Source organism: Heterodontus francisci, chromosome 13 (genome assembly GCF_036365525.1).
Source record: "Heterodontus francisci isolate sHetFra1 chromosome 13, sHetFra1.hap1, whole genome shotgun sequence".
NCBI lineage: Eukaryota > Metazoa > Chordata > Chondrichthyes > Heterodontiformes > Heterodontidae > Heterodontus > Heterodontus francisci.
Window position 1 is genome coordinate 39,125,018 of NC_090383.1, and position 24,912 is coordinate 39,149,929.

The window sequence follows — 24,912 nt, forward strand, 5'->3', positions numbered from 1 at the left end:
ATCAGCGATGACATTCTCATCAATGGTCACACTGAAAGTGAACTCGAGACATGCCTATAACATTTTAAAGAATGCAACCTCACCCTGAACAAAGACAAATGTCTGTTCAATGAAAGCAGAATCGAATGATTTGGTCACAATTTCTGCAGTGAAGTAGTTTCACCTGATTCACGGAAAGTCAAGGTCATTGTAAAAGCAGATCCTACGAATATGCATGATGGCCAGAGTCCACTAGGGCTCATCACATACTGCAGTCCTTTCATTCCTGACCTCGCTACACTGCCTGCCCCCTTACTTATGACAAAACAGACCCAGTGGGAGTGGACTAAATCGTACAAGCAGGCAGTACATCAAATCAAACAATGGTGGTCAGCAAGTTGCAAAAATGCCAACTTCGACCCCAAGAAAGACCACCCAACTAGTCGTGGATGTGAACCTGGTTGGCTTTGGTGCAGTTCTCGTACAGAAGGACAAAGCAGGTGACCCATCAGTTGCCACGATGGCAAGCAGATCTTTAACACCCACAGACATGAGATTCACAAACAGAGAGAAGCACTCTCAATCATATGGAGCATCCTGCATCTTCATTTCCACTTGCATGAAAGCGAGTTTGAAGTGATAACCGATCATAGGCTAATAGTGAGCCTCTTCAACAATTCGCATAGCAAGCCAGCTACTTGATTAGCGCGTTGGATACTCAGAACTACAAGAGTACAAGTTCCATGTCGAATATCAGCCAGGCAAGCTTAACCCAGCGGACCACCTTTCGCGCCATCCTTTGCCGACAATCAGTCCTGCTAGTTGCAAAGGACAGACTGCCGAACAGCATCTTATCTATGTGGGCATAAACACAGCGCCAAAGTTGCTAAAATTAACTGACATCAAAATAAGATGAAGCATTGCAGCTATGGACCACAGCTATGGAATCTCAAAATTGGAAAGACGCGATTGAGGGAGCGTCTAGAAACAAAACTGCACACATGCTACAAGGTCTTGACAGTGTTCGATATAAACTCACAGTTGCAACCACTTCTGATCTCGCGTTACGCAGCAACTGCATTATCATTCTGCAGTCATTGACAGAATGTGTTGTAGAAGTAGCACATGAGGATCACCAGGAAAAACCAAGCAACTTCTTCGGGAAAAGACAAGGCTCCGGGGAATTGACCCAATGGTGCAGCACAAAATAAATATTTGCCATGTCAAACAACAACGTCAAATCTTTGTGATCCGCTCAACATGTCTGAGTTAGCTGCAGGCCCATGGACTGAAGTTAGTGTAGACTTTGCAGACTTGCCCACTAATGAGCACTTGTTTGTGGTCAGTGATGACTACAGCAGATTTCCAGTCGTAGACATAGTTACATCTACCTCAGCGTAAGCAGACATCCCAAATTTTGCTTTGTTTGTAGTTCTACAAATGGTGAGAAGCAACAATGGACCCCCATTCAACAGTGATGAGTTCAGTAAATTCGCGAACTAGCTGGGCTTCACTCACCAAAAAAGAAAATCACACCTTGTTGGCCAACAACTAATGGAGTAGTTGAGACATTCCTGCGTACCATAAAAAAAGTGATCCGTAACAGCTACTGCTGAGAGCAACTCATGTAAGCAAGAGTTGTATTGTTTTCTTCGCAATTACAGAGCGACTCTTCATTCAACCACTGTAAAGCCTCCAGCTACGCTCACCCTACCTATACACGTCTTCCTGAGCTACCCTGCAAAGCTAACGATCAACATGTAGGCGAACATGATTGAGAACAGAAAGATTGCATGAAAGCAGCGCAGAGCAAAACATGAAATTCAAAACGACAGCTCTAAAGCCAGGAGATAAAGTGCTTGTAAAACATGATGGTTATGTTGGAAAGCAAACAACCCCCTGTGACATCCAGCCATTTGTTGTGACCAACACAAAAGGATCACTGATCGCTGCTAAGCATGGTTCGCAAATCATCACACATACCAAACAACCATCTGCAAGCACTGCGTCCAATCCAGACATCGACACTTCATGAAACACAAGTTAAATGAGACAACACCTGATGTCTCGCGTCGATATCCTACTCGTGAGCAGAAACGTCTGCCATATTTAAGCGACTATGTTACAAACTGATGTCCAAACAGAACAATGTAAGCAAACTATTGAAACTCATTTACCAAGAAGAGGAGGGATGTAGTGTATTGTTCATTTTAGGTCACCATACATGCTTGGTGTAGCATGCACAGTGTGCAACTGGAGGGAGTCGATAATAAAGGTTCAGTTTACAGCAGCAATCCAGAAAGTCATGCCCTGCAGTGCCAGAGATTTACAATAGTAGATCTACAATGCGAGATCTTAGACCAGCCTCCCAGGTTCTACCCTCTATAAACTTGCCGTCATCCAAAACTCTGCTGCCTGTGTCCTAACTCGCACCAAGTCCCGTTCAACCATTATATTATTGGCTATCCCTCACAGGTGAGGATGATTGTCCTCCACGAGTCCTAAGATGGCTGATGAGGATGATTCGGGATTTACAGATTTTATAGCACGTAGGGCATTTGCTGTCATGTGGGATGTCTGGTCGTGTATTATTAGTTCAGGTCATGGCTTGTTCTTTCCGCTGTTCTCGCTTTTCCTCTTCATTTTGTCGTTGTTGGGTCTCAAATCTTTCCCACAGACTCTGCCTCCATCTGGTTCAGTCCAAGGCGATGGTCTTTTAGGACTTGATGTTAAAGTTGCATTTCTTCATGTTGGCTTTCAGCACATCCTTGAAGCACTTCTTTTGTCCTCCTCTGGTGCGTCTGCCCTGACTGAGCTGGGAGAAGGTGACCTGCTCTGGGAGCCAGGTATCTGACATCCCAACTATATGACCAACCCAACAAAGCTGTTGACAGATAAATCATAGCCTTGATGCATTGAGGTGCCTGCTTGTGAGACAACATTGATGTTGGTGTGCCTGTCCTCCCACTTGATAGGTAGGATCTTCCGCAAGCAGCGTTGATGAAATGACTCCGGTGCTTTGAGGTACCTCCTATATATTGTCCATGTACTGTAAGGTAGGGATCACGATCGCATGGTAGACCATGAGTTTGGTTTCAGTTTTGATGTTGTGATCTTCAAACACGCGCTTCCTCAGGTGGCCAAAGGCTGCACTAGCAAATTTCAGGCGATGCTGGATTTCTTCATCAATGTTAGCCTTCTGTAAAAGATAACTTCCAAGATACTGGAATGCTCCACATTTTCCAGGCATTCATCATGAATCTTAATCAATGGGGCTGGGGCATGTATATTTGGAGCTTGCTGATGGAGGACTTTGGTCTTCTGAATGTTGAGTGTAAATTCCATCTTCTCATATGACTCAGTAAATACGTAGATGATTCTCTGAAAACCCACTTCCAACACAGCACTTACTGTAGCGTCATCAGCGTATTGGAGCTCAATGACTCAATGAATCTGACAATCACACATCATTCCTGTGCTCATTGCCCTGCACTGGTTCCTGATTAAGTAATACTTTATCCTTGTTTTCAAATCCCTCCAATAGTCTCATCCCTCCCCATCACTGTAATCTCCTCCAGCCCTACAACCCTCCAAGACATCTGGCCTCTTCAGCATCACCGATTTTAATCGCTCCACTTGGTAGCCATGCCTTCAGCTGACTAGGCCCCAAGCTGTGGAATTCCCTCCCTTTACCTCCCTGCCTCTCTACTTTACTTACCTTCTTTAAGATGCTCCTAACAATCTACCTCTTGGATCGAGCTTTTGGCCAGTTGACCTAATATGTCCTTACATGGCTCGGTTTCATACTTTGTCTTATAATGCCTGTGAAGCGCCTTGGGACGTTATGTTAAAGACGCTGTATAAAAACAAGGTGTTGATGTACACGATCATCTTCAATTAAGTTAAACTGACTGGCCTGTAGTTGCTGGGATTATCTTTACACCCTTTTCTGAACAAGGGTGTAACATTTGCAATTCTCAGTCCTCTGGTACCACTCCGAGTCAAAGGAAGACTGAAAATTATGGCCAGTGCCTCCGCAATTTCCACCCTAACTTCCCTCAGTATCCTTGCCTGCATCTCATCCAGCCCTGGTGCTTTATCCACCAAGCCTATAAAATACGTCCTCATCAATTTTAAACCCTTCTAGTGCCTGAGTTACCTTCTCTTTCACCATTGCCGGGGTTGCATCTTCTTCCTTGGTAAAGACAAATGCAAAGTATTCATTTAATACCTCAGCTATGCCCTCTGCCTCCATGCATAAATCTCCTTTTTGTTCCCTAATCAGCCCAATTCCTTCTTTTACCACCTTTTTACTATTTATACGACTATAAAAACAAAGGTGACCGTGGTGACTGCAACAACTACCGTGGAATCTCCTGCTCAGCACAGTGGGGAAAGTCTTTGCTCGAGTCGCTCTAAACAGGCTCCAGAAGCTGGCCGAGCGTGTCTACCCTGAGGCACAGTGTGGCTTTCGTGCAGAGAGATCGACCGTTGACATGCTGTTCTCCCTTCGTCAGATACAGGAGAAATGCCGCGAACAACAGATGCCCCTCTACATTGCTTTAATTGATCTCACCAAAGCTTTGACGTCGTCAGCAGATGTGGTCTCTTCAGAATACTAGAAAAGATTGGATGCCCACCAAAGCTACGAAGTATCATCACCTCATTTCATGACAATATGAAAGGCACAATTCAACATGGTGGCTCCTCATCAGACCCCTTTCCTATCCTGAATGGCGTGAAACAGGGCTGTGTTCTCGCACCCACACTTTTTGGGATTTTCTTCTCCCTGCTGCTTTCACATGCGTTCAAGTCTTCAGAAGAAGGAATTTTCCTCCACCAAGATCAGGGGGCAGGTTGTTCAACCTTGCCCGTCTAAGAGCGAAGTCCAAAGTACGGAAAGTCCTCATCAGGGAACTCCTCTTTGCTGACGATGCTGCTTTAACATCTCACACTGAAGAGTGCCTGCAGAGTCTCATCGACAGGTTTGCGGCTGCCTGCAATGAATTTGGCCTAACCATCAGCCTCAAGAAAATGAACATCATGGGGCAGGACGTCAGAATTGCTCCATCCATCAATATTGGCGACCACGCTCTGGAAGTGGTTCAAGAGTTCACCTACCTAGGCTCAACTATCACCAGTAACCTGTCTCTAGATGCAGAAATCAACAAGCGCATGGGAAAGGCTTCCACTGTTATTTCCAGACTGGCCAAGAGAGTGTGGGAAAATGGCGCACTGACACGGAACACAAAAGTCCGAGTGTATCAAGCCTGTGTCCTCAGTACCTTGTTCTATGGCAGCGAGGCCTGGACAACGTATGTCAGCCAAGAGCGAAATCTCAATTCATTCCATCTTCGCTGCCTCCGGAGAATACTTGGCATCAGGTGGCAGGACCGTATCTCCAACACAGAAGTCATCGAGGCGGCCAACATCCCCAGCTTATACACACTACTGAGTCAGCGACGCTTGAGATGGCTTGGCCATGTGAGCCACATGGAAGATGGCAGGATCCCCAAAGACACATTGTACAGCGAGCTCGCCACTGGTATCAGACCCACCGGCCGTCCATGTCTCCGCTTTAAAGACGTCTGCAAACGCGACATGAAGTCCTGTGACATTGATCACAAGTCATGGGAGTCAGTTGCCAGCGTTCGCCAGAGCTGGCGGGCAGCCATAAAGGCAGGGCTAAAGTGTGGCGAGTCGAAGAGACTTAGCAGTTAGTAGGAAAAAAGACAGAGGCGCAAGGGGAGAGCCAACTGTGTAACAGCCCCGACAAACAAATTTTTCTGCAACACCTGTGGAAGAGCCAGTCACTCTAGAATTGCCCTTTATAGCCACTCCAGGCGCTGCTCCACACATCACTGACCACCTCCAGGCGCTTACCCATTGTCTCTCGAGATAAAAAGGCCAAAGAAGTGACTATTGAAAACTTTGGGATTCCCTTTTAGGTTACCTGCAAGTCTCTTTTCATGCTGTCTCTTTGCTTCTCTTATTTGCTTTTTCACTTCCCCTCTGGACCGTCCATATTTAGCCTAGTTCTCAATCTTATTTTCTACCTGGCATCTACCGTAAGCATACTTTTTCTTCTTTATCTTAATCTCTACCTCTTTTGTCACCCAGGGAGCACTGAATTTGTTTACCCTACTTTTCCCCTTCGAGGAAACACATCTTGACTGCGCCCGGATTATCTCTTCTTTGAAGGTAGCCCATTGTTCAGCTACCGTTTTTCTTGCCAAACTTTGACACCAATTTATTCACCCCAGTTCTTACCACATTGAAGTTGGCTTTCCCCAGTTAATTATTCTTACTCTGGATTGTTCTTTCTCCTTTTCCATCGTCACAACCGAGGCAGGAGGAATGCACTGTTAATTCAGTTCCACTTCTCCACACGTCACAACATATCAATAAATTTTCCTACTTACCGAAGAACAGCCAATTACATACTCTATTTGCCCCCCACAATAAAGCACACCAACCAGATTTCTTTAATCAACAACAAAATGAACTACTTATTATAAAAACAAGTCTTAACCAGTAAGGAGATAAATCTACATACAGAAAGCTCCTCATTTCCCTAGCCCTCATGCACACACACATACATTCAAAAAAAAAAACAGTTAACCGGGGGGGGTGAAAAGGATTTTGGTTTACAGCTGTTTAATAGGAATAAAAGGAATAATAAAATAACTTTCTGGTAGGAAGTTCTTCGGTTTGGTGAGGTGTCCCAGAGTCAAATAGTCGGATGCCACTCAAAGTCTCTCCAGGCAAGGGTGATGAACAGTCTATGATGCGTAGGCATTCAAGGCAATTAAACTGCAGCAGGCTTCACATAGGTCTTCCATCAGGAGTGTAGCAACAGGTCTGCTTAGGTCTTACAACAGCAGTATAGCAGTGGAAGATTTCTTCAGATTTCAGGATTTCTTAACGCACAGGAGGCAACAGGAACCACACTTAATGCAGGGATTCTTCAGAGATAGGAGGCAATAGGAGTCTGCCACCTTTGAAATACCGGGTTTCTTCTCAAGAGATGCAGTGTTCCTTGAGGGAGAGAAGTAACACTTTTTCTGGGTCTTCCTTTCTGATCTCCAGGCAGGTCAAAAATTAAATTTCAAATGCCTTTTTAAATGGTCCAAGGTGAAAGTAAAACCTTCCTCAACAGGTCACATGTCCAGACATAGAGTGTCCCTTGTCATTCCAAGAGTTGCTCTGAGGAGGTCAAACGCCTGCTGCTTTCCTGTTCTGTGTACAAGTTCAGCTTCCTTTTAAAACACCTTGTATCCAGGAATATTCAATACCAGTCTTGCTCTTCTTTGAGCCAGGTCTTTGTCATAGCCACATCATCATATCTCCACATGTCAATCTGCACCTGTAACTCACCAATCTTAAGAACACTCCATGCATTTGTATACATGCACATTAACCCTGATTTAGACTTTATTACTTTCTCCCTTACTCTGACCCCACCAAATAACTTATTATTCTCTCGTCCAGTGCTATCTACCTCTCCCAGTATTCTGTGCACCTTGGTATTCCTCTCTGATATTTCCTCCTGGTTCCCACACCCCTGCCAGAACCAAATTAAGGTGATGCTGAAATGGATTATGAAGTGCCAATAGACTCACTACTTAATATATTAAATCAATGTCTAGCAGTATTCAACAGAATACTGAACTTATTAATTAAGCAGGAGTGTATAAGTTAGAGGATGTCAAGCTGAAGCAATACAATGCTTTGGTTGGATCTCATTTTCAATACTTTGTCGCGTTTCAGTCATTTAAACACAAGGGAAATATTCAAACCTTACAACCATTGCAAAGAATAGCCACACAGCTGATACCCAGCATCTGAGGAAAGAGCTAGGAGAGCAAAAGGGACGAACTGAGCTCTTTATGTTTGGAACTGGGAGAGGGAACCTTCTAGAATCGCATGATGCTAAATGCTAGCAAGGAGGTCTAGGTTGCGAGTGAAGAAAGACAGCGTAAGACTAACACCAGGAAAAATTTCATCAGCTAACGGGCATTCCAGGTGAAGGTGAAATCTTTAATCATTGTTGTGCTAAATGGGGGCTGTGATGGTTTCTATTTCTGGACAGATGAAACAAGATGGGCAAAATCACCATCTCTATAATGCAGATTTTGAGAGTTCAAAGTTAATTTACTATCTTGGGGATCCATATTGAGTCATACTGTCAGGAAGGTTCCAGGTTCAAACCCTCAACCGTACATTATCCCTACCATTTACAGTCTTACACAACTAAATAAGGCCTTCAACCAGAGTGGCAATAGAAGCTCTACAATTAGCTTCAGTGCCCTTAATAATTACCATGTAGATTAACCACAAACACACACATTTGTGCAAAGTGTCAGAAAGGAGCCACAATGTGGGGAGCAACAATAATTGGAGGAAGAGACATTATCAAATAAATAATATCTTGAAGATTAGTGCATAGATACTTCAATTTTTGGACATGCTCTGTAACTCAAATGCATTTTTGATGTGGAACTCACTCGCAGTAGTGCCATCAGGCACCTTAACTCAATTTAAGATAATATAATTAACCTGACTGCTTTTAGTCATGCTCAGTACTGAAACAATGTTCAAATGCATGGATAAGTTAAATTTGATGTACCTGCAGGTATTCCTGAAACTCCTCTCGCTTAGAGTTTAGGAAATCGAAGTTCTTGGATCCAATGAGTTTCTTTGAAGGAAGCTGCGCATCCGGGAATGATCCTAAAACACAAACCAGCAAGTGAATTGCTGATGGATATGCATCCTTATAGTTTTCCAGCTACTGAGATAAACCATTAGCAAAACACTTGGCTCAAAAACAGAAAATGTTGAAAATACTCAGGTCAGGCAGCATCGGTGGAAAGAAAAACAGAGTTAACATTTCAGGTCTGTGACCTTTCATCAGAACATTAACTCTGTTTTTCTCTCCACAGATGCTGTGGAGTATTTTGTTGAGTATTTGTTGAGTATTTCCAGCATTTTCTGCTTTTCAGATCTCCAACATCTGCAGTATTTTGCTACTGTTTAGGAACTTGGGTGTTTTGCAACTTACATACTCTTGATAGTGATTAGCTGTGAAGTGTTTTTAATTTCTGAACTGAGCTAATTCATAAGAAATAAGGGCTAAATAAAGATCATTCAGCCCACTCAGCTTGCTCAATCTAACTAGTTTATAAACACATTTTCCTACCTCAAGCGCAATATTGCGCAACTCCCTGCTTAATCAAGATCTGGCCAAAGTTTCATTTTGAACGCTTCAATCAAGTCAGTACTTAGTACAATGGAGAAACAATCCAGGATCTAGAAGTGCACTCTTGGAACTTTTTAACTGGCTATGCCTTTGGTACAGGAAGTTCCACATGTAGTTTAACTAATGGTCAGCAATGCTTCCCTAGACTTGCACTTTTCCCTCTCATTCTTGACAGTTTCCCATTATATCAAGTTCCTCAACAAATATTTTATTAATTATCCTACAAAATATGGTTTGATGGCGCTTGCCCATAAATTCAAAACTCAATGGAAAAGTATGTAAATTTAACTCTCACCAACTCAAAAACTGGATGTACATAGGAAACAAAATTCATACGAATCGGAGAAGACAACCACTCAGCCCCTCAAGCCTGCTCTGCCATTCAGCAAGTTCATGGCTGATCTGAGTGCAACCTCAAGTCCACATTCCCGCCTACCCTCAATAATCTCCCTTGCTTATCAAGAATCTATCTACCTCCGAATTAAAAATATTCAAAGACTCTGCTTCCACTGCCTTTTGAGGAAGAGAGTTCCAATGACTCACGACCCTCAGAGAAAATAATTCTCCTCATCTTTGTCTTAAATGGGCGACCCCTTATTTGTAAACAGTGACCCCGAGTTCTAGATTCTCCCACAAGAGGAAACATGCTTTCAAAGAACAAAGAAAATTACAGCACAGGAACAGGCCCTTCGGCCCTCCAAGCCTGCGCCGATCCAGATCCTTCAGCTGTGCTGTAACAATGTTGGGGCTGTACTACAGGCCTCCCAACAGTGAGCGTGAGATAGAGGTACAAATATGTAAACAGATTATGGAAAGATGTGGGAGCAACAGGGTGGTGGTGATAGGAGATTTTAATTTTCCCAACATTGACTGGGATTCACTTAGTGTTAGAGGTCCAGATGGAGCAGAATTTGTAAGGAGCATCCAGGAGGGTTTTCTAGAGCAGTATGTAAATAGTCCAACTCGGGAAGGGGCCATACTGGACCTGGTGTTGGGGAATGAGCCCGGCCAGGTGGTTGACGTTTCAGTAGGGGACTACTTTGGGAATAGTGATCACAATTCCGTAAGTTTTAGAATACTCATGGACAAAGACGAGAGTGGTCCTAAAGGAAGAGTGCTAAATTGGGGGAAGGCCAACTATACCAAAATTCGGCAGGAGCTGGGGAATGTAGATTGGGAGCAGCTGTTTGAAGGTAAATCCACATTTGATATGTGGGAGGCTTTTAAAGAGAGGTTGATTAGCGTGCAGGAGAGACATGGTCCTATGAAAATGAGGGATAGAAATGGCAAGATTAGGGAACCATGGATGACAGGTGAAATTGTGAGACCAGCTAAGAGGAAAAAGGAAGCATACATAAGGTCTCGGCGGCTGAAGAAAGACGAAGCTTTGAAAGAATATCGGGATTGTAGGCGCAATCTGAAACGAGGAATTAAGAGGGCTAAAAGGGGTCATGAAATATCTTTAGCAAACAGGGTTAAGGAAAATCCCAAAGCCTTTTATTCATATATAAGGAGCAAGAGGGTAACTAGAGAAAGGATTGGCCCACTCAAGGACAAAGGAGGAAAGTTATGCGTGGAGTCAGAGAAAATGGGTGAGATTCTAAACGAGTACTTTGCATCGGTATTCACCGAGGAGAGGGACATGACGGATGTTGAGGTTAGGGACAGATGTTTGATTACTCTCGGTCAAGTCGGCACAAGGAGGGAGGAGGTGTTGGGTATTCTAAAAGGCGTTAAGGTGGACAAGTCCCCAGGTCCGGATGAGATCTATCCCAGGTTACTGAGGGAAGCGAGAGAGGAAATAGCTGGGGCCTTAACCGATATCTTTGCAGCATCCTTAAATATGGGTGAGGTCCCGGAGGACTGGAGAATTGCTAATGTTGTCCCCTTGTTTAAGAAGGGTAGCAGGGATAATCCAGGTAAATATAGACCGGTGAGCCTGACGTCAGTGGTAGGGAAGCTGCTGGAGAAGATACTGAGGGATAGGATCTATTCCCATTTGGAAGAAAATGGGCTTATCAGTGATAGGCAACATGCTTTTGTGCAGGGAAGGTCATGTCTTACCAACTTAATAGAATTCTTTGAGGAAGTGACAAAGTTGATTGATGAGGGAAGGGCTGCAGATGTCATATACATGGACTTCAGTAAGGTGTTCGATAAGGTTCCCCATGGTAAGTTGATGGAGAAAGTGAAGGCGCATGGGGTCCAAGGTGTACTAGCTAGATGGATAAAGAACTGGCTGGGCAACAGGAGACAGAGAGTAGCAATGGAAGGGAGTTTCTCAAAATGGAGACGTGTAACTAGCGGTGTTCCACAGGGATCCATATTGGGACCACTGTTGTTTGTGATACACATAAATGATTTGGAGGAAAGTATAGGTGGTCTGATTAGCAAGTTTGCAGATGACACTAAGATTGGTGGAGTAGCAGAATATAGATAGATTGGAGAGTTGGGCAGAGAAATGGCAGATGGAGTTCAATCAGGGCAAATGCGAGGTGATGCATTTTGGAAGATCCAATTCAAGAGTGAACTATACAGTAAATGGAAAAGTCCTGGGGAAAATTGATGTACAGAGAGATTTGGGTGTTCAGGTCCATTGTTCCCTGAAGGTGGCAACGCAGGTCAACAGAGTGGTCAAGAAGGCATACGGCATGCTTTCCTTCATCGGACGGGGTATTGAGTACAAGAGTTGGCAGGTCATGTTACAGTTCTATAGGACTTTGGTTCGGCCACATTTGGAATACTGCGTGCAGTTCTGGTCGCCACATTACCAAAAGGATGTGGATGCTTTGGAGAGGGTGCAGAGGAGGTTCACCAGGATGTTGCCTGGTATGGAGGGCGCTAGCTATGAAGAGAGGTTGAGTAGATTAGGATTATTTTCATTAGAAAGACGGAGGTTGAGGGGGGACCTGATTGAGGTGTACAAAATCATGAGGGGTATAGACAGGTTGGATATCAAGAAGCCTTTTCCCAGAGTGCGGGATTCAATTACTAGGGGGCACGAGTTCAAAATGAAAGGGGCAAAGTTTAGCGGGGATATGCGTGGAAAGTTCTTTACGCAGAGGGTGGTGGGTGTCTGGAACGCGTTGCCAGCGGAGGCGGTAGACGCAGGCACGATAGCGTCTTTTAAGATGTATCGAGACAGATACATGAATGGGCAGGAAGCAAAGAGATACAGACCCTTAGAAAATAGGCGACATGTTTAGATAGAGGATCTGGATCGGCGTAGGCTTGGAGGGCCGAAGGGCCTGTTCCTGTGCTGTAATTTTCTTTGTCCTTTGTAAACATGTCGCCTATTTTCTAAGGGTCTGTATCTCTTTGCTTCCTGCCCATTCATGTATCTGTCTTGATACATCTTAAAAGACGCTATCGTGCCTGCGTCTACCGCCTCCGCTGGCAACGCATTCCAGGCACCCACCACCCTCTGCGTAAAGAACTTTCCACGCATATCCCCCCTAAACTTTTCCCCTTTCACTTTCAACTCGTGCCCCCTAGTAATTGAATCCCGCACTCTGGGAAAAGGCTTCTTGATATCCAACCTGTCTATACCTCTCATGATTTTGTACACCTCAATCAGGTCCCCCCTCAACCTCCGTCTTTCTAATGAAAATAATCCTAATCTACTCAACCTCTCTTCATAGCTAGCGCCCTCCATACCAGGCAACATCCTGGTGAACCTCCTCTGCACCCTCTCCAAAGCATCCACATCCTTTTGGTAATGTGGTGACCAGAACTGCACGCAGTATTCCAAATGTGGCCGAACCAAAGTCTTATACAACTGTAACATGACCTGCCAAATCTTGTACTCAATACCCCGTCCGATGAAGGAAAGCATGCCGTATGCCTTCTTGACCACTCTATTGACCTGCGTTGCCACCTTCAGGGAACAATGGACCTGAACACCCAAATCTCTCTGTACATCAATTTTCCCCAGGACTTTTCCATTTATTGTATAGTTCACTCTTGAATTGGATCTTCCAAAATGCATCACCTCGCATTTGCCCGGATTGAACTCAATCTGCCATTTCTCTGCCCAACTCTCCAATCTATCTATATTCTGCTGTATTGTCTGACAGTCCCCTTCACTATCTGCTACTCCACCAATCTTAGTGTCGTCTGCAAACTTGCTAATCAGACCACCTACACTTTCCTCCAAATCATTTATGTATATCACAGACAACAGTGGTCCCAGCACGTATCCCTGTGGAACACCACTAGTCACACGTCTCCATTTTGAGAAACTCCCTTCCACTGCTACTCTCTGTCTCCTGTTGCCCAGCCAGTTCTTTATCCATCTGGCTAGTACACCCTGGACCCCATGCGACTTCACTTTCTCCATCAACCTGCCATGGGGAACCTTATCAAACGCCTTACTGAAGTCCATGTATATGACATCTACAGCCCTTCCCTCATCAATCAACTTTGTCACTTCCTCAAAGAATTCTATTAAGTTGGTAAGACATGACCTTCCCTGCACAAAACCATGTTGCCTATCACTGATAAGCCCATTTTCTTCCAAATGGGAATAGATCCTATCCCTCAGTATCTTCTCCAGCAGCTTCCCTACCACTGACGTCAGGCTCACCGGTTTATAATTACCTGGATTATCCCTGCTACCCTTCTTAAACAAGGGGACAACATTAGCAATTCTCCAGTCCTCCGGGACCTCACCCGTGTTTAAGGATGCTGCAAAGATATCTGTTAAGGCCCCAGCTATTTCCTCTCTCGCTTCCCTCAGTAACCTGGGATAGATCCCATCCGGACCTGGGGACTTGTCCACCTTAATGCCTTTTAGAATACCCAACACTTCCTCCCTCCTTATGCCGACTTGACCGAGAGTAATCAAACATCTGTCCCTAACCTCAACATCCGTCATGTCCCTCTCCTCGGTGAATACCGATGCAAAGTACTCGTTTAGAATCTCACCCATTTTTTCTGACTCCACGCATAATTTTCCTCTTTTGTCCTTGAGTGGGCCAATCCTTTCTCTAGTTACCCTCTTGCTCCTTATATATGAATAAAAGGCTTTGGGATTTTCCTTAACCCTGTTTGCTAAAGATATTTCATGACCCCTTTTAGCCCTCTTAATTCCTCGTTTCAGATTGGTCCTACATTCCCGATATTCTTCCAAAGCTTCGTCTTTCTTCAGCCGCCTAGACCTTACGTATGCTTCCTTTTTCCTCTTAGCTGGTCTCACAATTTCACCTGTCATCCATGGTTCTCTAATCTTGCCATTTCTATCCCTCATTTTCACAGGAACATGTCTCTCCTGCACGCTAATCAACCTCTCTTTAAAAGCCTCCCACATATCAAATGTGGATTTATCTTCAAACAGCTGCTCCCAATCTACATTCCCCAGCTCCCGCCGAATTTTGGTATAGTTGGCCTTCCCCCAATTTAGCACTCTTCCTTTAGGACCACTCTCGTCTTTGTCCATGAAAAAAAAAACTTACGGAATTGTGATCACTATTCCCAAAGTAGTCCCCTACTGAAACTTCAACCACCTGGCCGGGCTCATTCCCCAACACCAGGTCCAGTATGGCCCCTTTCCGAGTTGGACTATTTACATACTGCTCTAGAAAACCCTCCTGGATGCTCCTTACAAATTCTGCTCCAGCTAGACCTCTAACACTAAGTGAATCCCAGTCAATGTTGGGAAAATTAAAATCTCCTATCACCACCACCCTGTTGCTCCTACATCTTTCCATAATCTGTTTACATATTTGTACCTCTATCTCACGCTCACTGTTGGGAGTCCTGTAGTACAGCCCCAACATTGTTACCGCACCCTTCCTATTTCTGAGTTCTGCCCATATTGCCTCACTGCTCGAGTCCTCCATAGTGCCCTCCTTCAGCACAGCTGTGATATCCTCTTTGACCAGTAATGCAACTCCTCCACTCTTTCCACATCTAACCTGTCAAGACCCCTCAGGATCTTATATGTTTCAATCAAGTCTCCTCTTACTGTGCTAAACTCCAGCGGATACAAGCCTAGCCTGTCCAACCTTTCCTCAAGACAACCTGCCCACTCCAGGTATTAGTCTAGTAAAACCTCTCTGAACTGCTTCCAACGCATTTACATCCTTCCTTAAAGGAGACCAATACTGTATACAATACTGCAGATGTGGTCTAACCAATGCCCTGTATAACTGAAGCATAATCTCCTTACTTTCGTATTCTATTCCCCTCGCAATAAACGATAACATTGTATTAGCTTTCCTAATTACTTGCTGTACCTGCATGCTAACCTTTTGCGATTCATGCACCAGGACACCCTCTGCATCTCAGAGCTCTGCAATCTCTCACCATTTAGATACTACGCTTCTTTTTTATTCTTCCCGCCAAAATGGACAATTTTACATTTTCCCACATTTACTCCATTTGCCAGATCTTTAACCACTCACTTAACCTACCTAGATCCCTTTGTGGCCTCCTTATGTTCTCTTCAGAACTTACTTTCCCATCAATCTTTGTGACATAACTAGACAGAAATTGGTTAGTATTCAAAAATACACCAGCAGTGAACTACTGCTTTTGTGTTGTTTGAAATTCATGAGTGGAACTGACTTGCTAAGCATATTGCATTTTCATCAATACTTTACCATGAAACTCTGTAAGTTTTGACTCCAGGACATAGAATTCAAAATATCTTCGGTAAACAGAGCAGCTTTCATGTCCCTCTGAAAAGCAGGATAGAAATAACTGATAAGGGCTGTGGAAACACTGAAGGAATGTATTAAAATGTACAGTTAGAACCAGAATAATTCTTGGAGCGATAATTAAACACGCTACAAGGCGCAGCTACTGTTGTGTGATCAGACATAAAGGAGAGCAAGATAAATTCAGGAACAACCTGTGCTGTTTTGCAGAAACAAACAGATAGTGTAAAAATACTTGGTCTATGATGTAGCTTTGGTAACAAAAGATGTTCACTAAATAATGTAAATGAAGAAAATACTCAGATCTGGCAGCATCAGTGGAAAAAAAAGAGTCAAGGTTCAGGTCGATGTTAACAGAACTGGTCTGGGAGGAGAAGTGGTGAGAGAAGGGGAAGGGGGAGCGGTTGGGGAGGCTAGGAGGAGCATTTGGGTGGGGGGGGCAAGGAGGAGCATTTGGGTGGGGGGGGGGGCAAGGAATAGCGGGGGAGGACAAAGAAAAGTGTGGGGCAAGGAGAAGCGAAGGGGGCCAAAGAAGCTGGGACATCAAGGAGGTGCAAGGGACAAGGAATGGCTGGGGGGCCAAAAAGAAGTGCGGGGGCAAGAAGCAGAGGAAGCCAAAGAAGCTGGGGCGGCAAGGAGAAGCGGGGGAGACAAGCCAGGAGTGGAGACCAGCGGGGTTGGACGGGGAAGGGGAGCACAAGAAGCTTGGGTGCAGCAGGGAAAAGGGGGCAGGTGGGAGGGGCAGTGGGAAACGGTGGGAAGAGGGGGAAAACACATGAACCAGAGCAGGCCATTTAGCCCCTAACTCAATCATGGCAGATGTGTACTTCACACCCCATTTACCGACCTTGCTCCATCTCCCTTCATACCCTTACCTACCACAAATCTATTGATCTCAGTCATGAAAGCTTTAATTGGCCAGCATTAACAGCCTTTTGGAGAGTTCATTCCAGATTTCGTCAACCCCTTGTGTGAAGAGGTACTTCCTGATTTCATTCCTGAATGGCACTAATTTTAAATTGACATCCCTTGTGCTGGCTTTTCCCATCAGTAGAAATAGATTCTGATCTATCCTATAGAGGGGGAGAGGAGGTCTAGATACACATCATCACCAGCACAAAAAGATGATCAGCTGTACCCCAGCTTGTAAAAATTGAGTTGATCCCCTGCTGCTGTTTTATGGTTCAGCATGGGACTGCAGAAAGATAGTTGTAATTGTAATAGCGTCCTCGGCAAAGTAACTTCCCAAAACAACTTGGAATTTCACAACTCGTCCTTAATCCTATTTAATTCCTATTTTTGTAAAGGTTTTATTATTAAAGACTGACTGTCAGTTGTGACAGAAACCACAGCTGCCAAATGGAAACATATTGAATATTATTTGAACGCTGACTGGACATTCAAAATAATTTGTTTAAAAAGACCAGAGCAGTGGTTGAAAACATGGCTGCACATTTGCATTCTGAGAGACAGCTGCACACAGACACCATGAAAGTACTCCCTGATTCAATTAGTCAGATGGGTTTTGTCAATAGAGATGATCAAAAGACATTGAAGGAATGAAGGAAGACATTATCTGTGTAAGAGCCAGCAACCCACCACCCCCCCCCCCCACCCCTCACTCCCCAAGAGTGTGCCTGGTAAACTTTGAATAATCAACAAACTTCGCAGGAAATGCAGTTTCAAACAAAGAGCTAGTCACATGACTAACCTGCTGGCCAACCTAGGAATTGACTGAATTGTGCTCACAGAAAGGTTTTGAGACAGACTGCTTTTGAAGACCAAAAGAGAAGCAAGGTCTCTCTCTCTCACTCAAAGTTCCAGGGACCCATGGAAGTAACTTAAGCCTCAAGACAGAAGACCCTTCAGCCTTCTGGTACCAGCGAAACAAGTTTGAAAGTGTGCACTGGGCCCCAACGAGAACTGAAGACTGAACTTCAATCAAAGACTTTACATCCAACCCAAAACTAGTAACTGAATTCCATCTACTACTTCAAACATTCCCCCCCTCCCTTTAACTCTTTCTCCTCCTCTGTATCTATTTGTGTGTGCTTATCGTATATGCATGCTAGCGTAGTTTTAACTGAGTTAGAGTTTTAAGGTTAATAAACTTACACCTTTCTTGTTTAAACCTGAGAAAACCTGTTTGATTCCTTTACAATTACAATGAGAGAGCAGTGAGCAAGGACTCACTGAGGGGAAGCTAAAAAAAACAAACTGTGTTTTAAAAGTTAAACCCGGTTACGGCCAAACCAGGAAAAGGCCAAGAGGGGAACCCTAGACCCCTTCCTCAGCTGGTTACAATAGTTATTCCCCATCACAATCACAATATTTCCTCTCCGCTGGATTCAAATTGTAACATAGCCCAGCTGGTCTAATCATTTTAAAGTTGCAATCCACAATAAGTGACAATTTAGAACAAGTGACAGCAACTGTGCTGAATCAGTTAGAGCTTCCACTATCAAAGGATCAAACTGTGTGATGGCAAGCTTTATAAAAATAACACAAAACAGGGGAGTTTAACTTGATTGTATATTCTACACACTCAATTGCTTGTGTCTCAGAATGACTAATCTTCTTTGGCCTCCTTATCTCAAGAGACAATGGGTAAGCGCCTGGAGGTGGTCAGTGGTGTGTGGAGCAGTGCCTGGAGTGGCTATAAAGGCCACTTCTAGAGTGACAGGCTCTTCCACAGGTGCAGAAAAATTTGTTTGTCGGGGCTGTTACACAGTTGGCTCTCCCCTTGCGCCTCTGTCTTTTTTCCTGCCAACTGCTAAGTCGCTTCGACTCGCCACACTTTAGCCCCGTCTTTATGGCTGCCCGCCAGCTCTGGCGAACGCTGGCAACTGACTCCCATGACTTGTGATCAATGTCGCAGGACTTCATGTCGCATTTGCAGACGTCTTTAAAGCGGAGACATGGACGGCCGGTGGGTCTGATACCAGTGGCAAGCTCGCTGTACAATGTGTCTTTGGGGATCCTGCCATCTTCCATGCGGCTCACATGGCCAATAGTGGCTTAACGTTGCATATTTCAGATGGTTCACTGCTGAATTGGTGAATTATCCCCAACAATCTCAGCCTCCTCAGCAGCACAATTGACTGGAATCTTGGCGGCATTTCCATGTCTTGCAAAGGATTAACAGTGACAGAAAATATACAATAAATTAACTGTCAAAAATGTAACCTGGGACACCTTAAAGCCCAGATTTTCTATTTCAGTTTTCTGCACACAAGAGATAGCTTTGTTTGTAAGCTTAGAGTGCAATTAAGAACTACAAGATCTGCCAAGTGCTACTCATAAGTTCTGACTAATACTATTTTGGTTTAACATAGGGTCTATTTCAATGTAGGTCACTCAAAAATAAAGAAGAATGGCTTTGCAATTTATGTCATGTTTGGTTTATTCTATTTAAATATTAAACTCTCTTGATCAAAATGGTGCAATTTCCTTGAAATTAAGAGCAGATTATGAAGTAAATGGCTTATTCTTCATAAGAGTCGTGTGTGACTCAATTACGAAGTGATGCAAGTTTTCTTCAATCAATCCAGCACTTTTCCCAACAGCTCTGTAATCAATATGAATTACTTACCTCACTCTGGGTGCGGAAAGCTGGATGATAGGTTACCAGCTTAAACCTCAATAAAGAATATTGAAATTTTGTCTGTCCCAACACATCCTTTAATGGCTGCTACAATTATAATTAGCTCATGCTTGCCCCTATCCAGTCTTGTAAATTCTCTTTCAAAGCAAGACCAAAGAAACTCCCATCAGAAACAGCAGTGATGACTCCAATATAAAAATCTAAGGGCCTTGACCCAGCTACTGCTTAATATATTAAAAAAATTCAAATGTTTCATACCAAGACACAGGAGAAAGCCGAGGTCCGTCAGACCTCTGCTCCTCAAATAATGGCTGACGTCATTCTCTTCACTTTCTCCTCCATCACAAAGCATCTGTTCTTTGGAACACCAGTACACCTTACCGCCTGGCCAGACTTTCAAAAAGTTTCCTGAAAAAGCTTCTGCTTGATTGTATTTCACCACTTTCCCCCCCACCCCATCCAACATGTGTCTCTCTATTGAAGCGAATTACAAGCTATTTATGTTAAATATCCAGTCCAACTAGGGTTCAATTCTTGTAGGAGATTGTGTAATACAGCCTTTTTCTTAAACTGTCATAGATTAAGAAAAATTTGTTATTTACTTTTCTGGCCAAGGCCAATGTTAAGAACCATTGTCTTGGAAGTGTGTCTTTTTGCCTCATGGTATGGCAATAGGGCTTCACTTTGTCCATATAGTCATTCCCTCAACTAGCCCAGGAGGTCCAATTCCCATTATTTTGTGTCATAATCTGGTAAGAAACAATTTATTTTGTTATACTGATAGAAATAACTTTATATGCCTGAAACCCCCTAGAGCTCTGGCTTGCCAAAGATTTATCAGCTTTCCCCATTCAATGGGCCACAGTATTGCTTAAATAATTTCAGCAGTTTGTACAATAAAGATGGAGTCCTGGACATATCAAAACTGTCCTTGCTTATATGAAGGAAGAAGTACATTCCTTCCCACATTCATTGATGCTCCAGCCATGTTGCACCTCCTCACCATTGTACCCTCACCTCAACCACAGATCCCCTGTCAAAATCAGAAGTAGAAACTTGCCAGTCCTTACCTCCCTAACTCTCAGGCCACACTACCCCAGCTGAACTCAACTAACTCAGTACAGACTGGGGTCAACCTTAGGACCTACATGTGAAGGTGGTCACGTGATGTGCCCTCAGTGCTACTGGTCTTGGGGAGGGAGAGGAAGCAAGAGAAAAATCAACCAGGGTTCCTGTTCCTGATTGCTGAGACTGTATCCCAGCACAAATTAGCAAAGGGGGATGGGGCAGGGGAAGGAAGAGTGGAAGAAATACACCCATCTTACCTGATGCTTCGTCATTTCGATGCACATCAATACAGAAGACTGGGATTCTCTCCTTTTTACTGTCAATGAAGGAGTCCACAAATGGAATGCTTATTTTCCAAGCAGAGAGGTTACGCTGAGCATTGGGAGTGATAGCCAATTCTTCAAGTAAATCATCCTCAGACACCATTGTTGCTTCTTCAACCTATAACAGCCAAGGATGAACATTAAATGCTAGTTTTTCACAGAGGTGATAGAGTGGCATCCAGAAAAGAAAATGTCAGTATTTCAACCATTTGATCAGAGTTGAAAAGCTAGAGAGATTTTTTTCGAAAGGACAAAGTGGAGGGCAGCAGAAAGGGGGGTCAACCAAGGCGTAGTTGGATGATGGACGTCACAGAGTAGTTGCAGATGAGCTACAGTGGATGTGTGAGGGTGGCGCAAGATTGACAAGTGTGACACCATGACAGCAGATCTCCTGGTAGGAGTAGTTACAAGCAGCAGCAGCAGATAGCGTTAAATGTCTAGGATGACCAGTCATTGCGGAACATCAATTTCCATCTCGTGTGTGCAGCATTTTAGAAAAATAAAACTAATGAAAAGGTTGGCGATACAAAGGGAAGAAAAGCTCAACTAAAACAACCACATTCATCTATATGAAAATAAAATTCTCAAACGTATGGAGGCTTCCCCATTGGTCTAGTGGATAGATACCACATGTTGCAGAATTGTGCTTTCCAGATAACAAGGGAGGAATAGCAATGCTACAACTGGCCTCAGTGTCCTGAACTTGGGAACGGGGCTGGGAAAGGAGAGAGACCGGACAAAGATCAGCTAGAGTTCCTGTTCCTGATTGCTATCTGGGATATTTCTGCTGGAAAGTGCTCCATTTTGAAGCCTCCCACTTTTGAATTTCAAGCCATAACACTCTGTCTAAGCCTACCCATATACAATGGTCAATTAGGGAAGGTGACGCCCTTGGAATTGTACTTCTGCAGGAGTCAATACCATCAGGACAAAAAAGAAAATTGCAAAAAAAAAAGTACAAAAACATGACTGTCTATAAATTCCAACTGCAATCTTAACAAGCGGTTTTTGAGAAAGCTGCACTTGTCACAAACCAAATTCTACAGAACTTATGCAAAAGGTGCCAAGCAGGAATGTGTACTGTGGGGGCCCTCTAAAGAAGATATAAATTTGACAGTTTACAGCTATTTTATGGAATCTATAAAGAATACTAGGATTTGCATTTATACTCCGTTTAAACCCACTAAAAGCTTAAGAATTCATGAAAGCCAATGTGGATCTGTTGGAGAAAATCCAGATTATGCCCAATTGTTGAACAAATTCTCCGGACTCAGACGTTGAGAACAAACACTTTATTGCATGATATCATGGGAGAGCACACCTTACCTAAAGGCGGTCCAGTGCTACTCCCCAAGAGCTTACACATCGCCGTGGATTTATATAGTATAACAGAGGCAGAGCTAACAATTTCACAATTAGATAAACGCCCACAAGATGATCACAAGACCGCCTACGTGACTGTGCACCATGCAGAGTCCGAGGTCAGCAAAACAGCAGTTTCAACAATAACAAGCTAGTTCCTTAATTCAATGCCCACTCCAGACACCATATCTGGCCGTAACGTCTGATTGTGGTTAGCTGTTCCGTCTACAATTTATGACCGTTGGTTGTGGTTAGATTAGCTACAAGCTGTGTCCTGTTTTTCTGTTTCTACAAAGTCAAGTAATAATTAGCAAAGCTCAGCAAAATTCTCCAACAGGATCAATGTGCAGGGGGTCAGTGGCTGGCAATTATGCCTGCTTCCCAGGCAGCCATCACTGATGTCTTCAGTTCAAAACAATCACTCTGTGTTGTTCACTCATACTGTGTTTCACCTGCTGTCCCGGTCCCTTCAAGCTAACTATTAAACACTTTGGAGTGAATGTACTTCACAGAATCATAGAATGACATGGTCAGGAGGTCATTCAGCCTATCATGCTTGTGCTGGCTCTTTGAGAGAGCTATCCAATTAAGCCCACTCTCCTGCTCTTTCCCCACAGTCCTGTAATTTTTTTCCTTTAACTATTTAATCAATTTCCTTTTGAAATTTACGATTGAATCTGCTTCCCCCACCGCCCTTTCAAGCAGTGCATTCCAGATCACAACAACTCGTTCTGCAAAAAATGTTTCCTCACGTCACCTATAGTTCTTTTGCTAATGACCTTTAACCTGTCCCCTTTGGTTACTGATCCTTCTGCCACTGAAAACAGTTTCTTCTTATTTACCCTGCTAAAAACTGTTCATGATTTTGAACACCTTTATCAAATCTTCACCTAACTTCCTTTGCTTTAAGGAGAACAATCCCAGCTTCTCCAGTCTTTCCACATAGTTCAACTGTTCTGCAACCCCACAAAGGCCGCGACATCCTTCCTAAAGTGTGGTGCCCAGATTTGAACACAATACTCCACATAAGACCTAACCAGTGTTTTAGAAAGGTTAAGCCTAACTTAAGCTGATGTTTGCAAGGTGCTAGAGCATTTCATGTAAACAGCAAGTTCGGCTGTTTCTTTTTGAGGTGGGCACCCATAGAAACATAAGTCAGATAGTTTAGAACATTGGCTGCAAGATACCTCTTCAAACAGTGCTTACCTAGCTATATACTGGATGCTATTGTGGTATGCTGAACCATGAGTGAATGAGCAAAGAATATCAGGAAAAAGATAGTACTAGCCAGGGATGGGGTGGTTTGGGTGGGGGGGGGGTGGTGGAGAAGAGAATACAGCAGGAAAAGTTGGGCTTCATCCTGCTCCACTCCCTTGATGATTTGCAGTGCAGCCTCTTAAAAATCACTTAAAGAGTTGAAGTTCCTCCCCTCTGGATCGTCTTCCATTATGTGCTATCTATAAGCAAAGTAGCAGGATGATGTTGGAAATTTGAAAAGCACAGACTGACAACCAAACACATGCATATAAATGAGTAAATGAACATGTAGTATGGTTTTGTCAGAAGCTTGCTTTGTGGTTCATCTTTACAGATGCCAATGCAACAATGTTATACTTTTGAGCTGCAGTAAGAAACTCTGCCCTGCTGCAATATGCACATGAAATTTTGAAAGAGATGAAAGGTTGGCTTCCATGGAGATGGAGGCGCAACAGGTTTAAAGCAGCATGAGTCAACTTGCAAGTTATATAGCCTTTCACAGCTTCAGGTCATCCCAAAGTATACCACACAGACAATTAAATACTTTTGAAGTGTGGGTATTGTTATCTATTCAAATGTGCAAATAGAAAGGTTCGGCAAACTGTAAACAAAATAAATGACCAGTTTAAAAGCAAAATACCATGGATTGTGAAATTCTGAAATAAAATCAGAAAATGCTGGAAATACTCAACAAGTCAGGTAGCACCTGTGCTGTGAAAAACAGTGTTAATGCTTCAGGTCGATGGTCTTTCATCAGTACTGGAAAAAGTTAGAGATGTAACAGATTTTAAGCAAGTACAGAGGCAGTGAAAGGGGGGGAAGGGAGGAAAGAACAAAATGGAAGATCAATGATAGGGTGGAAAGCAGGAGTGATTAAATGACAAATGACAATTACGGCGCAAGGCAAAAGTGGGTGGTAATAGGACAATGAAAGAAACAAAAAAAATGGGTCTGGGGGAGCGAAAATTGACAAAAGCAAAATCATTACCAGCAAATTCTGTCCAAAATATGGTTATGATCTGAAATTGATTAAACTCAATGTTTTTATATTATAGATGTCCAGTTCATTAATTTTTAACAGGGTTGTTTGAGAGGAAAATCTTATTCATACTTTGTCCGTTTATGTGGTGCATTGTTGGCTAGCTTTACTTTGGTATTTTAAAGTCTGCCAAACTTAACACCATATGATTCCAGGTTCTCCAGATGTTGTAGCCTACATATTCTCATGTGCCACCTCATCCTATGCATTCTGTAGGGCTTTTCTCTGAGAAGGGTTCCCTGCAGCGGCAATTCTCTCATCTGTGCAACTGATCAGTTGCAGCAAGGAATGCAAGTGTTCAGAAATACTGCTGATCTATTAGAGTGCATGAAGAACAAAGACTTTGGACCAGAAATCTCCTG

General features: G+C 43.5%; 1 protein-coding gene across 4 annotated transcripts in view; it reads right to left on the reverse strand.

Annotated features, from left to right (window-relative positions):
* Positions 1-24,912, reverse strand: part of snx14 (sorting nexin 14) — a 318,752-nt gene that overhangs the window by 95,337 nt on the left and 198,503 nt on the right. For all 4 annotated transcript variants that reach the window (XM_068044682.1, XM_068044680.1, XM_068044681.1 and 1 more), the window contains 3 exons: positions 20,827-21,010; positions 15,841-15,918; positions 8,609-8,709 (listed from right to left, as the gene is read on the reverse strand). In XM_068044682.1, the coding sequence (XP_067900783.1) occupies positions 8,609-8,709; positions 15,841-15,918; positions 20,827-21,010 (363 nt within the window). The remainder of the gene's footprint in view (positions 1-8,608; positions 8,710-15,840; positions 15,919-20,826; positions 21,011-24,912) is intronic.